We start from the raw sequence: 23,183 nt of genomic DNA, 5'->3' as shown, positions 1-23,183 counted from the left end.
CCTCGCAGGAGCCACCCAGGCAGTGCGGGAGGAGGCTGACTTGGGGTCTGCCCTCTGTGCCCGCTCCTTCCCCAAGCTCACCTCGATGATCTCCAGCATCTCCACCCGGGTGATCTTGCCGTCGCCGTCCAGGTCGTACATGTTGAAGGCCCAGTTCAGCTTCTGCTCGAAGCTGCCCCTGGAGGTGATGGACAGGGCGCAGATGAACTCTCGGAAGTCGATGGTGCCGTCCCCGTTCTTGTCGAAGGTTCGGAAGGCGTGCTGGGCGAACTTGGAGGCATCTCCATAGGGGAAGAACTGCAAAGCAGACACACAGAGCCGGGTGTCAGGAGGCGAAGGCATTGCAGTGCTAGGCTGCAAAGTGTAAGGCAGAGCGCCACAGGTTCCCACTGCAACAGCCCTCCTGTGCTGCTGGGGGAGGGGGTGACAGCCAGGGCAAGCGCGGGCACTGGGGGAGGCTTTCTCTCCATGTGTCCTCACAACCCAGGCACCCACTGTTTTCCTGCGGGTGAGGCTGGTGACCCGTGACCTTTGGGTTGAGGGTGCCTAGAATCAGTCAACAAGCATAACCCATGCTAGAGACCCTGGTCTGCATGGTCCCTCTCCCCTGAGCTCAGAAGGACCCAGAACAGGATGCACAGGAGATAGACTGATGGCTGCTAAATAGAGGACAAAGACTGAGGCAGGTAGCAAGCTTTTTCCCCACCTGGGGTGGTGCTACATGAACTTCCATGTTCCTAGCTCCACGGCCCCCTGGGGCCAGAGGGAGTTTGCCTGGCCCAGGCTTCTCCCATCCCCAGTTCACACTCACCTCCTCCCTGGCTGAGTTCCGCTTTCTGACTTCTTTTTACAGGGACTTTTCTTTTGCAGAACAGACATTTAAAACCCACTAAAAATAGAACATGACTGGGCTTATTTTCCAGAGACATAAAGAGGTTTTTTTTCACAGAGCCAACCAAGGGTGCGTGGGAGATAGAGAAGGGACACAAAGAGGACCCGGAAGCCGAGGAGGTAAGACCGTGAAGAGTCTGTTGACAGTGGCCTCAGTGCCCCTTGGACACAAGCCTAGGCCAGTCACACACAGCAGGTAGTTCTGATAATTAACAAGCAAACAAACCTCAAAACCCAAACAAAAGCAAACCATGTACTGTTTTAAAAGCAGAGAAGGTATGTATGTGTTTCTGGATGAATAAATCCGGTCACTACAAGGCCTACAGCAGATTTCTGAGGATGCTCACTGGTGGTCCTGTTCTTTCGTACGTTTGCCACTTGCTGGGCGAGACGGGCTGGCCAGCCTCCGTACAGATGGCCTCCTATGTGCCCACTCTTGGCAGCCTCCCTTTAGCAGCCCTGGGTCCATCTCCTGGGCATCCTGTTCTGGGTCCTTCTGACCTCTGCTGCCCACTCTTCCTACCCTAGATTGGAAAGTAGAAAATTTCCCCCCAGAAATAAAATATGCATTTCCACAGAAGGACTCAATATGTGGGGCCCAGAGAAAGGCCAAGCGTTCCAGGAAGAGAAGAGGCTGGCTTAGGCTTGTATGTTAGGAGAACCCGCTTCTAGACACCAAGATCTTCTCCAACAAATCACCCCAAGATTTTGTGGCTTAAAACAATAATCATCATTTTATTATCTCAGAAATAAAAATCTGAGGACAATGTCTTTTTCCACCAAACAACATACATTTTTGTGGCCGAGAAGGACAGTGTTCTCCTTTGTTCCCTCATTCCCTAAGTACATTTCATTGCTGCTATTCCTCGTTTTTCATTTTTAACAAAATCCACTGAGGCCTTTTTCATGCCAGGCTTGTCTTAGGAGCTGGGAATACAGAGATCAATACTTCGAAGTCCCTGCACTTTGGAACAGCACAGTTCATGGAACTCAGCTGGAAATTTACAATGGTCAAGTTACCCCACAAGAACTAGAACAGGGGAGTGGGCGAAGTATTCTGAAAGCTCAAAATGAGACGTTGGTTTCAAGGAGGGTTGCTGTGGAGAGAAAAGGCTTCCTTCCTCTTTGACCAGCTCAGCACGATTCTGTCCACCTCCCAACGCTACTTAGGGCTTGGTAGCTGAGGACAGGCTGCCAGGTGCTGAGTTTTGAACTGAGCAATTTTGAACTTGAAAATGTCTAAATAGGCAAGTTTGATCCTCATGTGCCTTGTGCGTGACTGATCTTCGTCCTTTTCTCAGTGGGTGCTATTTGCTGATGTGTTTATCTCCCTCGTGGTGGGGGATCTGGGTAGAGCTGGTACCTGCAAACCAGCCTCTGAGCAGAGTGGAGCAAGCGCCTGGGAGATTCCAAGTCCCTTAGCGTTGTTTGTTTGCCAGCCTCTCTATACCCAGGGACATGAGACCACTGGGTACTTTTTTCTTCAGTCATGTAGGTTTCTGGCAGTGTAAGGCTTTCACTAACTCATCTCTCACAGCATACTTTAAAATTAAGGTATATTTGACAGTCATCTAAAAATAGATGAGCACCTTAGGTCAGTATATTAAAAATTAATTCAGGTCTAAGAATCCTTGAGAGAAAAATCAACTGTAAAGTTTCAATTATGAAAAGTTACATTTGCCTTGCAGAAGGTCTATCCACTGACGATCACAGCCAGCATGTTTACTTCAGAACTGAGTGTGTACTCAAGAGCCCTCAAACATCTGGAGGGGTGTTTCCTTTAGAAAATTCATCCTATCATGTTATGAGTGTTTTGAGTTTTTCCAGTCAGGGAAATGATCCCTCTTTTGACGAAATGATTCAACTCTGGATGGATCATTGCAGAATGAACACTCCCCTCACTTCCTTTAGGAACAAATCAGGCTCTTGAATTCATTCACTTCTCTCAGAAGACAACAGGGCCTGAGAAACACAAGTTTTTTTTTTTTTTTTTTTTGCATACTATTCCTCAAAACTTGTTTTCTTTTGTTTTTAAAATTCAATGTATTTTGTTTCAACTCCTGTATTAAATATTGATATCAAGTAATTTTGGGTGGCAATGATAATCTAAAACTCTTTTAATATAATAGTGTAGATAAAAAAAGAACTTTTAGGTTGACTGTGTGTGTGTGTGTGTGTGTGTGTGTGTGTTCTTATTTAATCCTTATAACAAAAGCTGACATTGTAAATTCCATTTAGTAGACAAGGAAACTGAAATCTGAAAGATCAAGGCATCTGCCCAAGGTTCATGGCTGTCTGTGGCAGAGGCAGGATTTGAATGCAGATACTTTCTGCTACACCTTGAGATTTCCCATAATCGTGTATAAACTGAGTGAATAAACCTAAATCCGCATTTGATGAAGCAAACTCATGGCATTACATAATCCTTAGCTCTAAATTTGAAATTCTCTGCGGTGCTTTTCGCCACCTTCTGGCAGCCCGTGTGTACTGCAGGGAAATTGCTAAAATGCTGAGAGATTTTTTGACTCATTCATTCTTGAACTCAAGCATTTGCTGAGCAGCTACTATGTGTCAAGCAGTTTGTTTGGTGCTGGTAATAAAATAGAAAAAAAGACACAGGGAACAAAAAAATAGTGGGAGAAGTATATATTAGTCAACCACCACATAAATAAGTGTAAAATTACACTGTGGTAAATTACAAGTGTATAGAGCCACAAACAAAAGTAATGGGATGTATGGCGTTTCTGTTGCTTATAACAAAATACCTGAAACTGGATGATTTATTTAAAAAGTGAAATTTATTGCTTACAGTTTCTGAGGCTGTGAAGTCCAAAGTCCATCTGGTGGTGGTGACAGTGACCCAAGGGTCTCACATTGCAAGATGGTGGAAGCAGAGAGAGCGGAGAGAGACACTCTCTCCTCTCTCTCTCCTTTTAAAGCCCTCAAAACAACACCCCTGACCACCACCTTTAATCCATTCACCACAACACTGTCCTACAATCTAATCACCTCTTCAAAGCCCCACCTTTCAATTACCATAATAGGACTTTCCACCCTCGATAGTTACAGTGGGCAATAACCTTCTAAGATATGAAATTTGGGGGACAAAATTCAAGCTTCAATGAGTTTTGGGGGGACATAATTCAATCCAATACATGGGGATAATATCATGAACTTGAAATGTTAAAAAAAATTTGTGTGCAGCGCCTGCTCTCACCTTAACATACAAGCTGCTGACAATGCTTTATTGTTGATCATAGCTTAGAGTTTCAGAGTCTGAAACTTTCTGGAATCACACAAGTCTTGACCGCTCCCGACTGTACTCCACACCCTCACCCTGAGCAGAACAATGTGCAGAGATGAAAACCCCAGGAAATGCTTGAGATCTTTGTCTCTTCCCAGGCAGATGACAGGAGGGGTCCTGGCACGGATCTACCAGCTCCTTCTGAGGCCATGGCAGAAGCTTTTCCTACAGAGAGGGCCCACGCCCTGCATTTCTTTCTTTCCAGTAAACCATCCAGCTCTGCATATTAAAGGTTCCTTTCCTCTAAGAGGTGGTGAACGAGTGCAAAACACACCGTGCTGAACACGTGTTCTGTCGTTAGCCTCTGTACCTCCAGGACCCACCCTAGTGTGGGCAGGAAGGCTGTGTGATGGCTGAATGAAGAAACGGCCTCAAAACACTGTGTTTCTGTCCCCTGACGCAATCTCTCCTTAGCACTCCCCACCCCCACCCCAGCCCTCCTCTGCACCATCTTGCTGCTCAAAAAGCTCATCCTTCCAGAAGTTGTACTAAACGCAGGGGAAACATTGCAACATTTCCCACGAGAATGTCTCCCTCTCCGCAGATCACTAGTGCCTTGCCTCGATGTTCCCCAGAACATTCCCCAGCCCAGCCTTGTGGTGGGGGTGAGATTTGCATGAGCACGGCCTCGGCCCCAGTCCACTGTTGCAATGATGTGCTGTGTCAGGAGGGGGTGGCAACAAGGCCACTGCAGAGGATGGTCTCTCTCCAGGGCTCTACCAGGCAGCGCTTTGACCTCAGAACAGATTTCTGCCCATTAGTCTACCCGAAACAGAGCTCACGATGGGATCACAGAACAGAAGAGTATTCTTGGACTCAGTCTTGAACAGGTCAGCTATCCAATTCCTCCTAGGACACAGTCGCTATTAAAATGTCTTCACTCAAGTCAATTCTGTTTTCTTTTGTTCTCAAATGTCAAAGCCTACATTGTGTGGCCTATGACACATAAATACAATCGCCTCCCCACGGGTGGAGTCTTTATTGCACTCCTGGAATACGGTTGCTCTCCTTCTGAGGTCATCTTCCCTCTGCCTGCTGGAATTAGCCAGCAGCTTCTAGCCTCTACAGGTGACCTGGGCTCGTACCTGCCTCTTCAGGCCCCACTACTGATACAGAAGTTGTCATCTCACGAGTGACTCGCAAGGAGCAAGGCCCTGGGCAGGTCCTTTTTGTATGCTACCTCGGCTGATTCTTTCAACAAGTTTAGGACTTGGAGGAGGTTCATGATTCTGGGGTAACTGGCCTCAGGTCATATCACCAGTGGGGAGGGGTGAGATCAAACCCAGCTCTGTCTGCTGCACTGCCCACCACCCGAGGTCTCCCTCTCTTCCCACCAGCCCTGCAGACAGGTCCCCGGATGGACTCTCTCTTCTGGGGGCTCACGGTCATGTGGCCTCTGCTGTGCTGTTGCCTGCGTCTGAAATGCTCCTTTTCTGCCCCTGACCCAAGTAAGCCCTGTTCACTCTTCAGACCTTGGTTCAGTCTTCATTTTCTCAGGAAAGCCTTCTCCGAGCTGAGGTCAGGCCCCTGCCTCCCACATTACACACATGCAAGCCACCGGGTCTCCTCTTTGGTGACACTTATCACAATTGTGAAGAAATGTTCTCAGGATTGCTGATTTCTGCTTTTCTTCCTGGGTAGGCTGTCAACTGAATGGGGGTTGGGAATGGCCTGGTTCTGCCACCAATGTAACCCCTGGTGCCTGGTACAGGGCTGGGCATACAGTAGGTGCACAGTAAATATCTGTTGTATGAACAAGTGGCTCAGTGCAGTAGGTCTTTTTCAGGCTGCTGGGGACAGTGGCCCAGGTGCCCAATGACCAGTGAAAGGGTGGAAATGTGTTCTGAAGGTTGCCTGCCACCATTTGGCCTTAAGGCTCACTCCCATGCCACTTCAGCTGACGATTCGGAAGGGGATGGATCATACCCACAGCAATACACGCGTTGGGTCACGTGGCTGGGAAGAGGCGAGAGACATTTGCCTTAATTAGAAATGGAGAGTTTGGAAACTGTTTCCTGCCAGAGCATTCATTCAACAGATACTCTCAGAAGCCCTGTGGTGCCAGGCTCTCTGCTGAGCCCTGTGTGGGCAGAAGGAGAGTGGGAAGACATGACAAGAAGAAGACTACGGAGGAGCTGGCCCCTGCCCTCCAGCAGATGTCACACACCAGAGGCAAATACAGCCCAAAGCATGGCTGCCTTCCACATGAGGACTCTCTGGGAGTGGGCTGAGGACACACTCGCCCACAGAGGTCACTTCTCAGAGCTGCCCCTTCACCTGGCCTCTGGGGAACAACGTGCATTTTCTATAATCACCGCTCCTTTAGCATTCTAGTCTTTATTACAAGGCAACCACGATGAGCTCATGGTTCTTGTATAATTACACCTTTTTGAGAAGATTAGTCTTAAACTGAATTTCTAGGGAAGGGGCTTTTGCCTCTTGGGGTAGGATAAACAGTTTTCATCTGTGTCCTGGACCAGGTCTCTTGACATCCTTTCACTGCCCCAAGAAGGAAATGAATGCCCAGGGAAGTTCTTTTGCCTTTTTATAGAAAACAAGACACAAGTAGTAGAAATCTGGACTTCTCACTAATTTCCAGACCTCCTTCACTTTAGAATTCTCACCATGGGAAAAGCCAAAATCACCTGTTCATTAAGGGGAGTATTACGCTTTGTTCTTTACTGTATCCTCACTGCTCTCAGATTAGGATCTGGTATACTGTAGATGCTTTATAAATGATTATTGTATTCAGACGGATAAAGAAAGCAACTTGTTGCACAGGAAGATGTGCTTGATTGAGTGATGGCATGTGGGTGTGACCAAGTTCAAGCCGTCTAGTCCCTCAGGACTTCCATTTCCCTGGATGTTAAATGAAGAATACATCAAAATTAATCTTAATTAATAAGCTTCAAAATTTCTTTTAGTTATAATGTTTTATTTAGTTTTTCTGATTTTGGAAGTAAAATCTAAAAAAAAAGAAAAGAAAAAATAAAATAATGGATTGGACAAATGGATGGGACTTTCTTGATTTTGGATTTGTCATTGACCAAAGTAACTACTGCTCCCTTATGTCTAACGCCCTAATTATAGGTTCAAACTCTGAAGGGTGAAGATCTGTATTAGTCCGTTTTGTCTTGCTCTAACAGAATACCTGGAACTGGGTTATTTATAAAGAACAGTGGTTTATTTGGCTTACAATTCTGGGACAGCTGCATCTGGCATGGGCCTCAGGCTGCTTCTATTCATGGCGGAAAGCAGCAGGCAGCTGGTGGGCACAAGCAGATCACATGGCGAGAGGAAACGAGAGAGAGAGAGAGAGAGAGAGAGAGAGAGAGAGAGAGGAGGTGCCAGGGTCTTTTAAACAACCAGCTCTTGTGGGAACTAATAGAGCGAGAACCCACTCACTATCCCCCTCCCCCAGGGAGAGCATTAATCCATTCATGAGGGATCTGCTCCCATGACTCAAACAGCTCCCAACACTGCCACATTGGGGATCAGATTTCCACATGAGTTCTGGGAGGACAATACATCCGAACTCCATCAACATCCAGCTATCTATCTACCTCATCTCTCTCTCTCTCTCTCCTTTCTTTCTCTCTCTCTCTCTCTCCTTTCTTTCTCTCTCTCTCCTTTCTTTCTCTCTCTCTCTCTCTCTCTTGTCTTTCTCTCTCTATCTCTATCTCTATTGGAAGTGTCTCAGATCCTAAAGGATATTGTTTTGATTACTTAGATCTTAAAATCAAATTAACTCTCTTCTTCTGTATAATACACAATGTGCACTACAAATTGGGTCAACACCATCTTGACTTTGGGCAGGGGATTCCCCCATGTTGGGAAAATACAGGAAAATGGTCAGGGCCCCTCAGATGTTCAGAATCTTGCTGAGCATTTGACATAAATATGCACATGAGCCCAGGTGTTCCTTCGCTATTGACTAATGTAATTGCGTATATGCACCCAGGTGTCCTGGGTTATGGACTTAAGTATAAAGGATGAGTGGCTCTGATCCACAGGGCTCCCCCGCCCCCGGGATGCCCCTAGAGGGGTCACAGGGGGGCTGCTATGGCTGCTGGAGGTTGTTGCTGCCAGGGCCCCCAAGAGGCCAATGCCGCTGCTGCTGAGGGGGCTGCAGACTGAGCTCATGTCATCTGCCAACAGCTCCCGGGACCTTTCCCAATTACCTAGTGTGGACCTGTGTGTGAGGGGTCTATGACCCAGCCTGGCCTGTGAGGGTTTGTGAACCCTAAGCCCTAGCCATACAATTGGTGTAGCTATTGCTGTAAGCCATGCAAGTAGCATAGTTGTGTAGCCTTACAATGTAGGACTTTAGGAAAAAGTTTAAAATCTTTCTCAAAGCCTTAGTTTTTCATAGAAAAAATGGGTCAGGGTGAGGGAGAATTAGCTGTTGGACTGGGCTATCCCAGGTTTAATGGGGAGGACACTGGAATGGAGTCAGACTGCCTGGGATTGGGTACCAGCTTGTCCACTAGAGAAGAGGTGGGTAACTAGAGGCAGTGGGCGCTCTTTCTGTGGATGGACCTGGTAACGACGCGTGAGGATTAAGATGACATGTGCAATGACTACTGCACAGTGCTTGGCTCATCATAGGTGCTCAGCAAATGAAAGATGCTACTTGTATTATCGTTATTATTGTCTTATGTTTCAGCAAGGCTATACTCTATACGTGCCAAGAACATTAAAACTGAGGAAAATTACAAATAGAGAAAATAATTTTCTTTCATTCTTTTTTAGAAAAAAATATATTTAGTGATCAGTAATCATCCCCAGTGAGGACCATGTGTGCCAAGTACTGTGCTGGGAGATTTGCAGAAAGACATGCACTGTGGCCCAGGATCTCGGGGTGTCAGGCAGGCTCAGAGGCAGGCCCAAAGCTAACGAGCAACACCAGGCCAGCCAAGGGGGTGCACAACCAGTGAAGGGAGAGCCGGATTTCGCACACCCTGGAGGATGTGTAGCATGCTTTCTCATATATCTATACCTCCTTTTCATTATCTTCACGTCCATGTAGAACCCAGGTTAACCAGCATACAAATTTGCTCAGAACTAGTAATCCAGTTGAGGCAATGAATTTTGCAACATGAGAAATTCTGAGGGGTTAAAGGCCTCCCTCTCTCCTGCAGGGCAGCCAGGGCAATAAACACCCCCATCCCCACTGACCCCTTAGTAAAAGAATGGAAAGACCAGAGACAACCCCAGCAGCTCCCTGTGGAAAACTCCCGGCTCTCTATTTTCAGATCTTGCTAGGACGCAGAGGCCTGATTCCAGGAGGAAGTCCTGTTTGCCACAGCCTAGAATCTAGGGCCTGCTGAGGAAGGACAAGGGCTTACTTGGGAAAAGCCTAGAGAGGCGACAAGTCAGAACTCATGGGCACAAAGGGCAGGAACATAAACCCCACACAAAAGGGCGTCCGAGCTAGGCCATCAGAGACCTCACCGTGTCCTATGCTCTCCGCGGCGCCTCTGACAGGGAACTGAGTGAGCTGTCCAGATGCTTCCCTGGGAAGCAGCCCTCCTGTGCTCCTCTCCCCTCCCAAACCCCAACTCCTGGATTTTCCCTTTCCCTGGGGAGTGAACCCAGAAAATGGAATCTGACTCTTGACTCAGTGGCCTAGAAGGACCATTTTAGAGGTTAGATTTCAGGGTGAGGGGAAGTCTCTGCAGAGCTTGTAGTAGGGTCCATGGCCAGGCTCTCCCCACCCTAATGAGGAGCAAGGGCAAGTGCTCACACCTGGGTGGGCAACCTGGACTGCAGCATCGGAACTGCAGCTTCCTCTACCTTCTTTCTAATCGTGTCCTGCAGGGCGTGGTGGTGAGGAACACGCGGAGTGGACGGGTGCCAACTGTGCCACTTGTTGGCTATAGATGCTGGAAGAGGGACCTAGCAATCTGGGCCTGTTTCTTGTGTACAATGAGAGAGCTGGCTGTTTATGAGCCTTAGGGGTTCCACTAACTCCTATAATTCTAAATCTTCACAATTCTCAACATTACACTTGTCAAAGACACTGATTCAGTTAAACTTTGTAACACTATGTGCCAGGACTATTTAAGCACATTACCAGTATTTCAACACGTGATCCTCCAGCAACCCTGTGAGGTAAGTACCACTGCCATCCCCATGACAGCAGTGAGTGAACAGAAGCACAAGGATATTCTGTAACTTGCCCAAAGTCACATGCCTAGGTAGTGGCAGAATTTGAACTCAGGCAGTTTGGCCCTGGGCTATCCTCTACATGCCTCTCATCTAACTAAATAGGAGTGCAGACACCAAAAACTGCAAAATCTCAGTTCTGCCTCTAGCAGACCATCTGCTCCATTCTAGTGAGTCAGAGGCAGCAGAGAAACTGAGTGGGTGGGGTCAGCAGTTTTTCAAAAGCTCCCATTGGCCAAGTCACTCAGAGATTGCCTAGGGGTGATGGGCTTTGGCCAGAGCCAAGGGTTCTTGGCTTAACTGCTTGGTATTATCCAGGGCAGTTGGGGATGGGGGTGGGGGTGGTGAGGGAAAGTGCTGGGAAGGTCCTTAAAGCCTCAATAAAGATCTGTGGTTAGTGTACCTGTGGTTAGCGTACCTACCATGAGCCCAGCACTGTGCCAGGCACTGCAGTGGGTACAGAAGCCTGGACACAGAGCCCTGCCCTCACAGCTGTGAGCCAGAGCTGGGCTTCTCAAACTTCCATGTGTAAGTGAGTCTCCTGGGAATCAATGAAGATGCTGATTCTCTTTCAGCAGGTTTGGGATGGGGGCCTGGGTTTTGCGTATCTAACACACTCTCTCAAGACGCAGAAGCTGCCGTCTGCAGACCACACTTCAAGGAGCAAGAGTGTGGCCAGCAGCCATTTGGTATTTGAAGGTGGGAGTCCAGGCAGGCTGGAGAGGTCAGCAGCAGCATCCTGGGGCAGGGGGTGGGAGGTGGGGTAGGGTAAGCAGGTACCTGTGTGGTGTGGGGATTGGGGACAGCACACAGGAGGTGCTGTGGGAAACAGAACCAAAGCCTAGCCCCAGAGAGGCCAGGTGGATCAGCTGAGCCTCCCTGTGGGGAGCAAGGGATGGGGGCTACAGATGGGGGCTGGGGAGAACCAGCTGGCTGCAACCCCATGGAGCCGCCTCCCCCTCCGTGTTGTTTATGCATGAGATGCACAGGCAGCCCTGACTCCTGACAGGGAAGCTGTCCTCTCACATTTCCATATTTATCTCAGTCTGCAGGGAAAGCAGAGAGCAGCCTCCTGACAGGATCCCAGGGCTCCCCTTGCCAGGCTCATAAATAAAGATGCCTCCCCTTGGAGAGTCCTCCTGGCCTTCCCGAGGGAAGGGGAGGGGAGAGTGCAGACAAGGGCAGGGCAAGAGGTGCTGGAAGGGACAGGCCGCCAGCTGGGGGCGGGGAGGGCTTCGGTGGGGCGGGGCGGGCTATGCATGACACCTGGAGTGGCAGATCACTTCTCAATGCCTCAGTTTCTCTGCCTGTAAATCAGGAGACTGAACAAAATAGCTTAAAGGTCCTCATTCTAGGTCTGACTTTCTGTGATTCTACCAGACAAAAAGGCAAATACATTATGATTGCTGAAGCACTCCCCGAATGCAAGGCCTGCTGCTACAGACACCTTTGAGAGCATCCCGTCCAATAAAAGGACATTGTGAGCCACTAACATGAGACACTAACAGTGCAGTTAGAACTTTTCTAATAGCCACGTCTAAAAGGTGAAAAACAGATACAAACGAAATAAATCTTAATAAAAGTTAATCTTAATAATATATTTCATTTAACCCACTATATTCAAAACACATTGAAATCACATCATTCAACTTGCAGTCAATATTAACATTATTAATGAGGTTTTTATGGTTTTTTGGACTAAGTCTTTGAAGCAGGTGTGCATGTCATCCTCATAGTACATCTTAGTCTCAGTTGATACCAGCCACGTCCTAGTGCTCCATAGCCATGTGTGGACAAGCTACCCTGTATTCTTCACCTGGCAGCTCTTGACAGTACAATGTAAAACAATGTGTTTGAATTACTCCAATTCTAGAAATATAGGCTATTCCTATAAAACAACTCCTGCAATAGGAACATGTCAAGTACAAGCACCCACTGGTCAGGAAAGAAAGAATTTCCGCGTTCACCAAGAAAGCGGTGAGCCTCTGAGACAGGTGCAGCCTCTCAGGCCGACAGCAGTTTCTCCTCCTGCCCTTGGACCCACCAGTCTTCGAGGCCAGTGAGTGGCCAGACAGGGTGGCCTCCTGCTTATGTTTGGAGCTTGATGGAATCCATGGTTCCACTCCAAATCCAGGTGTCTAATGCTTTCGTACCTTGGTAACATTTCCATTTCCTTCAAACCCTGGCTAATAACTCCCCATCTCAGGTACCATGCACTGGGGAGTGCTATAGTCATTACTCTGGCTTTATATCACATTCCTAAAATGTTCCCCTGGGAGGAACTCTCTCCAGCAAATACTGACCACCTCCTCTCCCTGCTTAAATAAATCAGTATTTTTTTCCCTTCTCTGAGAAACAGTTTGGTTTAAGGAATGAGTGTGGGCTACAGAGCCACAGTGATCAGGTCAAACCCTGGCTCCTCTCCTGAATTGTGGCCTTGAGCAGGGCACATTTTGTTTCCAAGCCTCAGTTTCCATGGGTGTGAAAAGACTAACCCCATGGGTGGTTGGCAGAGTTGATGCAATAGCTTATGTAAAGCATTTTGTACAGAGCCAGACACATGGAAGACACTCAAAAAAAAAAAAAAAAATAAAGAGAAAGAAAGAAAAAAAGGTGGCTTGCTTCTCTTCCTCCTCATCCAGCATCATGCATGTCTGCTTTGGATTCTCCATTGCAATACGTGCCATCTCTGACAACAAAGTACCTTTATCCCACAGAAGTGAAGTGGATCACCCATTGGTTGACACCGCTGTGCTAGACATTGTTTTAAGTCCTTTTACCTATTTTAACTTAATTTGCACAACAGCCCTCTGAGGTAGGGCTAATAGATGAGGAAACTATGATATGAGAGGTCAAGTAACTTTCTCAAGGTCACGCAGAAAATGGCAGAGCTGAGATGTGAACCTAGGAAAGCCAGCTGCAGAGCCTGCGGGCGACGCTCTCCACCTCCATGCTGTACTAGAGGTAGGACTCCTAGAGGAGGGGGCTTTTGACCTTAAGCTCCAAAAGCAAGAACCAAAAACCAGGAGGGAAGATTTAGGGTGGCCATAATGATGACCTGAACCTAAATCTTGCTAAGGCAAATCTCATCAGCAGATATTTACCAATTTTTACATTCTGCCTGCCACCTCTTACCAGCTCTCCCTGCGGCTTCCTCGATGCCCACGGCTTTCTGTAGGGTTTCTATTTTCTGGAGCATCACTCCCAGCAGGCCTCTGAGATTCCTGGCACAGCACCAGAGCTTGACTGTACTGTCTCCAAGTGTCCTTGAGGTCGCACACTCCTGCCCTTCAGCCCAAGTCACTTCCCAGGACCCTTCCCCTCCCATGGGGCACCTGTGGTTGCAGCAACCAGAGAGATATTTAATTCCCAATCCTCCCAAAAGCTTGTTGCTAAGCAGCTGGTGCAAGCTGAGATGTGTGGAAGGAAACCCTGATGGTGACAAAAACAAACCCTCATGTGCCCAGAGCTGAGAGGGAGGGAGAGAGAGAGAGAGAGAGAGAGAGAGAGAGAGAGAGAGAGAGTGTGTGTGTGTGTGTTTAAAGGAGCTGGAGGCTGAGCTTTCACTCTGGCCCATCTTCGAGCCAGAGCCCTACCACAGGGCAGAGCTAAGCAGCAGCAGCGCCCCCCTGCAGCAGGACCTGTGGGGAGGTGGGGCAAGGCATGGGGCCAGGGTTTGAGGGTTTGAGGACAATGTTGAAGCAGCACTGGAGCACACAGGAGGTGGGACGAAGCTATATGACTACAGTAGCGAGGTAACCATTTTCTCCCAGCAAAACAAAAACACCTGTCTTCCTCCTCTCCTCGGTCCTACCTGAGAACCTCATTCTTGCTTGGGCTGCTCCCAGAGGAGAGATGAGGGTGTCAGGGGATGGGGAGGGACACAGGGAGTCTTTGCCTTGGCTTCACCTGCACCATTTAGCATTGCAGGGCATCCTCTCTGCCCTGGACAATGTCACATGTTGCCATTTGATTTATCACTTCTTCCCTGGAATGGGGAGAGGGAGAAGCCCCTACAGCCCACCCTCCTGGTCAACTGCAACACGAGGTCTGTCTCTAGTCTTGCCAGGACAACTTACATAATTTGCAGGGCTCAGGGCAAAATGAAAATGTGGAGCCCCTTGCTCAAAAATTAAGAATTTCAAGAAGGCAACAGCAGAGCATTAAACAAAGTGTGGGGTCCTTCTGAGCAGGGGCCCTGAGCATGGCTGCGTGCCCACGAAGCCAGCCCTGCGTCTCGCTTGCACGCTGCAGTCAGAATGAGCAAGTGCATCTGCAAATCTAATCCTTTCACGTCCCCACTGCAAGCTCCCTGGTGCCCTCCCCACACTCCTCTCCCACTTTCCAGGATGACAGCCACTGTGCTTAGTCCAGTCACACAGGCCCTTCTGGACTTGGCTCCCACAAGCCTCTCCCGCTTCACTTCTCCACGCCCCCTTGGGCAGTCCAAGCGGTAAGGATCTACAGGAGACTCCTTCCAAAGTGCTCTTCCTGCTTTGCCCACACTGTCCTCTCAGCTGGCATTCCCTTCCCCTCACTCTCAGACTGCTCTTTCCTTTTAACCCCATAGCCCCAACTCTGCCACACGATGACAGCACCCTGCGTCACTTGCCACCAGTCATGGCAATGATCTCTTTATGCCCATGCAACTCGGCTACAACATGCTTCAGGGAAGGGTCATGTCTGACTTATTTATGTTTCCCTAGTGCCTGGAATATGGTGGGTACTCAATAAATTTATGTCCTAACTTGACAGGTGAAGGTGGTCTCTAGCAGATCCATCACACACAGTTCTTTTTTTTTTAGTACTGAATGAACCAAGAAGTATTTTTAATGCTGATTTCTGCATTTCATAATTCTTCTCCAAAGGGTGATCTAGTCAATGTATAACTAAAGGAGAATCATTGTTTATACATTTTTTAAAAAAACACTTCTATTTTCATTTAATAAAAATAACAATTTTTTTCTGACTATAAAGATAAAACACATTTATGAAAAAAAAATTTTAAACACAGCAATTAAGGAACAATTAGCCAAAAGTCTACCACTCAGAGAGAGCTATTATTAACAGTGAACATTGTTCTAAGAGTTCATTCATTGATTCAATGAGTATTTATGGAACATTGACAAAGTTTCATTCATTGGGGACCATCAGTGAATCATACTAGCAAAAAGCCTTACCTTTACTCTAGTCACTTTTTATAGATGTGCCCATGTATGGTTCTGCATGTTCACACACACACACACGTATAATTATAACTTCTAATCAGATTTATTCATTTAGTAATATGTCATGAAAACCTTTTTATGTCACTAGCTTTAAATGTATAACCCTCTTTTTAATGACTGATTAATATTCCACTGTATGCCTATTCCATCATTTATTTAGCCAAAGTTTAATTCTCCAGGAATGGTTTAAAACATCTACACTGTTATCAAAACCTTAATAATTTTTTTTACTTCTAAAATCGATCTGGTTATCTCCTAAACATGAATTGCTGATGAAGGAATACACAAATTTTACTTTTGACCCATATTGCCGAAGGACTGTCTGATAGTTAATCAGAGTGCTGACTTGTCCTGCATCCTCAACTGCATTGATCAGAGTGCTGACTTGGCCTGCATCCTTGACTGCATCGATGAGTGCTGACTTGTCCTGCATCCTCAACTGCACTGATCAGAGTGCTGACTTGTCCTGCATCTTCTACTGCATTGATCAGAGTGCTGACTTGTCCTGCATCCTCAACTGCACTGATCAGAGTGCTGACTTGTCCTGCATCTTTTACTGCATTGATCAGAGTGCCGACTTGTCCTGCATCTTCTACTACATTGATCAGAGTGCTGACTTGTCCTGCATCCTCAACTGCATTGATCAGAGTGCTGACTTGGCCTGCATCCTTGACTATGTTGGTTGTTGGCATTCTCTCTAATCTCTCCTCCTCTGATACAAGAAAAATGATCCCACATTATTATCCAAGCATTTTTGCATTTCTCTGAGTTCTAGAGAGATTGAATATCTTTTGTATTTTGTTTTGGAAAACCATAAGCAAACTTGCTTATTTTCCTGTTTGTTTTTTTCTGTACAAATTTTAGATTTTTACATAGTCAGACACATCAGTATTTTCCTAAATGGCTTCTGGTTTTGGTGCTGTGCTTTGAGAGGCCTTCCTCACACCGAGATTCACAATATTCCCTGATATTTTCATCTTATACCTCTCTCTCTCTTTCTTTCTCTCATTTACCTTTGAATATTCGTATTTATTTTGTGAGTATAATGGCTAGACATCTGTTATATGATTTGATGAAGAGTCCATTTTTTTCCTTACTGGTTTGAAATGCCACTTTACCCAGTACACTCAGGCCTATGTTTGAACTAGTTATTATCTTTCTTTCACTGTCAGTCTATTCCTCTGTCAACAGTATGGTATCTTAATTATTGCAAGCTTATAATATATTTTAATACATGGAAGGTGTCCCGTTCCCTCTTCTTTTTGTTTTAATTATTACTAAAAATATATTCTTCCAGAGGAACTTCAAAATAATTAGGTCAACTGGCAAAGCTACCAAACAAAGCAAAACCCAATGAGATTTTGATTAAGATTTCTTTGAGCTGCTACATTCACTTAGGGAGAGCTGGCATCTTTGCTGTGATGAGTCTTTCTATCCAAGAACAAGAACATCTTTCATTTAGGAAGAACTGGAATCTATGAAACACTGAGTCTTCCTGTCCAAGGATGAGGAGCATGCATTTGCATATGTATGTCTGCCCAATTGGTCAGGCTCCTGGAGAGTGAACAGGCATCTCCCTTTCTCACAGAGCTGCAAGCCTTGGAACTTTGGAGCAGAGCCATTGAGCCCTCAGAGTGACCCAAGAGGGCACTCTGGGTTAGAATCCAGTGGTAGTTGTAGCCCACTGCCAGGTAAGTCAACTCTACTATACTCAGAAGGGGCATACACAGAGAAGGGATTTAGGAAAATTCTACCACAGGAATAAACATATCTTTCTCTAGAGAAATTGCTAGAGCCTAGATCTCAGTAGGAGTGGCCAAAAAAGACCTTTCCTGAGCAAAGTGAATGGTTGCTGATTTGGGTGCACCTCTCAAGGCTGGTGTTTTATGGAAGCATCTCACCTGCCTCTTCTCACCAACCCTGAGAGGTGGCTAGTGTTGCCCCATGTAACAGGGAAAGGGCCAAGGTTTGGTGGCCTGCCCAAGGTCTTGCAGCCAATGCTGTGGGATTCAACCCTAGATCCATCTGCATTCACGACTTTGGACTTAACCACCTTGAGTATTAAGGGACCTACTAACAGCCCTGAAAACTCAGTCTGGGGGTGGTTGGAGACTGAGGCTGGGGCTGCCTCACTGAAGGGAAGAGGCAGCTTTGGAGCCCCAGGCTGGGTTCCCAGAAGAGGGGCCAGGTGGGGCGCCCATGGAAGATACAGAGAAAGGTGATTTGAGCTTTGGCTGGTCTTCAGAAGCTCACCTGGCTCTGAGCCCTGCCTTGGAGGAAGACATTCTCTTTGTCCAGCTGGTGTGAGGAGTTTTAAAGTGCAGACAAGTCAGTGTGAGGCTCAGTGACTGCTGGGTAGGCAGAGATCAGAGCAGGGAGAATGAAGACACCAAAAGAAGAGCGGTGTTCTCAGCATGTGAAAGCAGACAGCACAGAGAGCCAGCTCCCGAGCCCTGGCTCCCCAGTGATCTCAGCAGGGGCTGCAGCGCAGGCAGGAGGCTGAGTTCCAAGTCCAGGTTGGGATCCAGCCTGCCTAAATGCAGTGCCTTCCCAGGCTGACCCTTATAAATTCAAGAACACTACATGTGCAGAGTACGACCTCCGTTGCACCCCAGAAATGGGCAGCCCCTGCCCAAGGGGCTGCAGGACTCCGAATTTCTCTAACCCCATTTTGAAAGGAGGTTTTTGAATAACTGAAACCCACATCTGAACACTCTGATGACCTCAGTCCTCCCAAATTTCTTCTCTCCCTGGGACAAAACCACTCACCCACAATTTCTGCCTTCGACAACCATCCAGGGCTCTGATGGGGACTTTTCTAAAACACAAATTTCACAACGTCACTCATTGCTTTAACATCTTTCCTGCTCCTCTTCACATAAAGGAAACAGTGTAGACTCCTTGGCTTGGCATCTAAGGACCCTCAAAATCGGGTACTAATCTCTTATCACACACTCCCTCCTCCCTATGCTATACACCAGGCATACCGAATTATTGATTTTACTCAAATTTCCCCATACTCCATGCCTCCAGTGCTAGGTTAACTGAACGACTGTTAGATGTCCAACGTGTGCTCGACCCGGATGAACACCAAGAGAGAGAAGACGCGGCCACCACCCTCAGTAACTCACACTCTATTATGCCTTCCCTCACTCAGACTAGAATCTCTGCTCCAGATTTATGCTTTCTTCACCTTCTATTTCTGCTTCTCATAGGATGCTCATCCTATTCTGTTTTATTTTATGGCTGTCTGTGTCTGCCTTGCCAGATAGGGTAAAATACCAAGGTGAAAAAGCCCTCTCTTATCTATTTCTATATACCTCAAAGCATGGAGCAGGGCATAAGATTGGGCTTCACTGAAAGGATGAATAAGTGGGTCCCTAGAAGTAATGACACATTTGTCTGCATGTGAATATGCCCTGAGCGTTCGAGGTGTCCACTGAGGCACCACACATCAACAATGTGGAGGAAGGGGAGCATTTGGGGTCTGGTCGGCCTGGGTTTGTGGTCTGGCCCTAAGATGGTTTAGATGCAGTGTTGAAATGAGCATAGAGCTGATGGGATGGCCCAGGAACAGTAGGCCTTGGGCAAAATAGTCCTTTATTGCTTTTATTACTGCTAAAGTACCTTCTCGGGGCTTACCCCATCCAGAATCTCTGCAGCAGGCGTGTTGGACCCAGCAGGCCCTGGCAATGGCCAGACCAAGTTGGAAGCTGGGCTGGCATCTGAGTGTTGTAATTCTTCATCGTGTGAATGAATACACGGATCTCCCCAGTGCCTCTTCTGAGAATCCTAGTAAGGTCTCTAGCCAGTGACAGAGAGATTTTTCCTTTGTCCTAAAATTGTGGCCAATGCAAAAAACTGAAACTAAAGGTGCTAAGAATGTCTCATTCTAACTCCAGCTGGGGTCAGCCATATGCTGATGGGGTCCATTAGAAGGTGCTAATTCAAGAATCAGTCTTGCATCAGGTTGCTCACAGGTCAGCTTTGAAAGCCTGTTCTCTTTGCTCCATCAGGCAAGGGGGTGGGACAGGTGGGTGAGTGTTTCCCCTGGTGGTTCTGAGAGAGCTACTAGAAAAAACTGGCCTTTTGTTCCCTGGTTGGATGTTGCTTAGGCAGTCATATGGTGGCCCCTGTGCTTCTGAATGTGGAAAAGAGAATCGGAGAGACACGATGTGGTGGAGGACGACTAGACTGGATGCTCTCTGTTCCAGTCACCGTTCCCAGGCCCCAGTTCCTGAGAGGCTGGGACAATGGATTCTGCATGTTCCCACTGGCCTGAGCAGTGACCCAGGCAGTCGCTGAGGGGAGCACGTGAGTCGTCACAGCAACGCAGCGTGAAATCCGCTAGCTGAGGCCAGACTCCCACATTGTGGCCAATGTTCGGGGGTGCTGCCTTGGCAGTCTCCCCACGCTTGCTGGTGTAGCATATTGGAGTTGTAGCCAGCCCCCTCCAGGAGTCCAGAGACAATGATCTAGATTAGGAGATCAGCCAAGGAGAGGCCTATAACCCTGCCTAGTTCAGGGAGGAACTTACTGAACTCCTCTTTTCTCTGTTTCCTCCCTGCCCCAATACACGGAGAAAGGAGGAGCAGGTGCCAAGAGCCAACACTGACAAGTCTCACCCCATCCCCTGCCTCCGAACTGCAGCCACAGGCAAGTCAGCCTCTGCTGGAAAGGGAAGGTGAGCTCCGAACTGAGTTGGAGATGAAATGTTTTTAATGAATAGGACTGAGTCTTCAACTCCTTAAATGAGTCTGTTCTGATAACCAATAACTGAAAGTGACTGCAAAAACTTAGGGAATCTTGCCAAGATGCTGTCACGGCAACTATCACCCAGGACAGATTAATAGTTCACTGTAGCATGATTGCTATGTGAGTTGAAAGGAAAAAGAAGTATTTCATGTTTATATGTCAAGGAGTCAAGACTCTTCAGGAAACCTGGTTACCAGTATTGAGTCCGTTTCAGCTGCTGCTGTTCCGGTAACAGGGTACTTTTAATGAGCACCACAGTGGCATTCACACAGGTGCTCTCATTTCATAAGTTTCATTATACATTTGAGTGTTATTTGTTGTATTAGTTTCCTATTGATGCTCAAACTTGTTGGCTTAAAGCAACACAATTTTTTTATCTTACAGTTCTGGAGGTCAGAAACCTGACAGGGATCTCACCAGGCTAAAATCAGTGTGTTGGCTGGGCTGCATTCTCTTCTGCAGGCTCTGGGGGAGAACCCATTTCCTTGCCTTCTCTTGCTTCTAGAGGCTGCCCTGCTCACATTCCTTGGCTTGTAGTCCCTTCCTCGATCTTCAAAGCAGTAATGGCAGGTGGAGTCTTCCTTACATTGACACCCTCGACCTTCTGTTCTGCCTCCCTCGACCTTCTGTTCTGCCTCCCTCGACCTTCTGTTCTGCCTCCCTTGACCTTCTATTCTGCCTCCCTCTTCTACTTTTCAGTACTTGTGATTAAATTGGACCCAACCTAATAATCCAGAATTATCTTCTTATTTTAAGGTCAGCTAATTAGTAACATTCATTCCTTTATACCTTAAATCCCCTTTGCCAGGTAACGTAACATATTCATAAACTCTAGGGAGCAGGATGTGGATAGCTTTGGGGGAGATTATTCTGCCTACCACATTTGTTATTTTCCACAATTTACTCACGAGGCAAAAAGCACAGAGAGGTGAAGTGACTCATCCAAGGTCACCCGGCGCCGAAGCTGCAGACCTGGAGATAATCACACATTGGCCCGTCTGTCCACAAACAGCTTTTGTTCCCTGAAAGCCCTGAGTCTGACATTTATCAGCCAACATTGACCCCAGTATTAACCCAGTAACAAGTGTGGGAGACTTCTCCTCTTCCTTCAGACATCGGTGTTCCTATGAACTCGTTTAATCTCTGTGATAATTCATTCACTGCAACGTGTTTCTACAGCAGAATTCTAGCTGGTTTGGGGCATTTCTGGACCGACGCTATCTTTAATTTGTACGCACTTACACTATGAATCTAACAGAAGTTTCTCATTACTATTACTTTTAGAAATCACCTCATCCATGGAATCAGTTAGCAGTCGCTTTTATTTCCTTAGAGTTTCCTTATTATTTAATTTAAACAATCAATTCTTTCATCTATCTAAGCTTTATTTGGTGTCTTGTGGAAGGAGAGGATCTGCATTTGTTTTCTACTCTCTCTCCACAAAAATTCAACCAGATGTCCCACAGTCATTAGTCTAGGACAGCAATTGATCACATAGTACATTCTTATATATGCTCGGGGTTGCTTCTGACCTAACTGTTCATGCCATTTTTCTGTTGCGGCACCTCCACTGTACTAATTACCAAAGTTATAAACCATGTTTTCATATATGACAGAACAAGTATTCCACTTACTTAAAAGTCAGCTGGTCTCAGCTATTTATTCTTCCAAGTGGACCTTAGAATAACTTTAGATTGATATTTAATTACATCTAAAACTAACTAGAGAATAATTGACATCTTTCTAATATTTGATTTTGTTGTCTATGAACATTATTATTTCTCTCCATTTACTTAAGTCTTCTTTATGTCCCTCAATAAGGTTATCTTCATATAAGTCCCATACTTGATTACTGAAGATTGCTTCTAGGTATTTTATTTTATTGCTACTATAAGTGTTATCTTTTTCTATTGTTTTCTGATTAATCATTGATGGCATATAAGAAAGGGAATGACCTTTATATTTTTAACTTCAGTCATTTAAGATTAATAATTATTACTTTATTTTTTTCTTTTGAATCTCATGATATTTTGATTTTAAAATATAACCGTACATATTTTGGGGGTACAGTGTGTTGTTTCAATACATGCATATATTGTACAATGATTCACTTAGGGAAGGTAACATTTACCTTTTCTTTGTGGTGATCATGCTCGACAATTCTCATAAATTTTTGAGGGGTACATGTTCTCTCAATAATGACAAATGTAGCTCTTAATTTCTTATATTAATGCTAATTTCTTATCTTACTTGATGGGGAGAATTTCCATAAGCAAATCAAATAACAGTGGTCAAGGATGAAGACTGTCCCTTCCTCAGTCTGTTGTTAAGAACAAAGATGCCGATGTAGGTTTAAGATAGCAAACCTTCCTCAAATTAAAGAGTTTCTCTCAATTATTAGATATTCCAATTTTTTTTCTCTTTGAGATGCTGTTTTTAAAGGCATTTATTCAAATGACTGCTTTTTCTTAATATATTGATATAATTATAAAGTATTTATAGCTTTTCTAATGCTAAACCATCCTTAAACTCCTGACAAAGAAAAAAAAAAGCTGACTTGATTGTGGTGAATGATTGTTTTAATATGCATTAAATATGGATTATATTCATTCATCGAAGATTGGTGAGATGAGCTGGAGGAACTCAGACTGCTTTGGGACGCCTCTGGGTTTGACATCTGTGACGGATGGGAAAAAGGGGAGTCGGACAAAGTCACCCAGAAGGACTGAGGAGAATGAATGAGGATGTGGGGCAAACTTCACTATTCAGATTAGCCTCTCTCATTATGACTCAACAGGGTCTTGCCAGCTACCCAGAAGAATCCAATCTAAAAATCA

At 46.2% G+C, this 23,183-nt stretch overlaps 1 protein-coding gene across 2 annotated transcripts in view; it reads right to left on the bottom strand.

Moving 5' to 3' along the window:
• The window catches only part of VSNL1 (visinin like 1), a 55,721-nt gene that overhangs the window by 8,390 nt on the left and 24,148 nt on the right, over positions 1-23,183 (bottom strand). The window contains exon 2 of one of the 2 annotated variants that reach the window (XM_063078658.1): positions 82-297. The exons of the other annotated variant lie outside the window; for it this stretch is intronic. Coding sequence (XP_062934728.1) covers positions 82-297 — 216 coding nt within the window. The remainder of the gene's footprint in view (positions 1-81; positions 298-23,183) is intronic. 2 annotated transcript variants of the gene reach the window in all.

This window comes from Cynocephalus volans, chromosome 14, assembly GCF_027409185.1.
Source record: "Cynocephalus volans isolate mCynVol1 chromosome 14, mCynVol1.pri, whole genome shotgun sequence".
Classification (NCBI taxonomy): Eukaryota; Metazoa; Chordata; class Mammalia; order Dermoptera; family Cynocephalidae; genus Cynocephalus; species Cynocephalus volans.
Note: the sequence above shows the minus strand (reverse complement) of the source record. Positions and strands in the feature narration are given on the sequence as shown.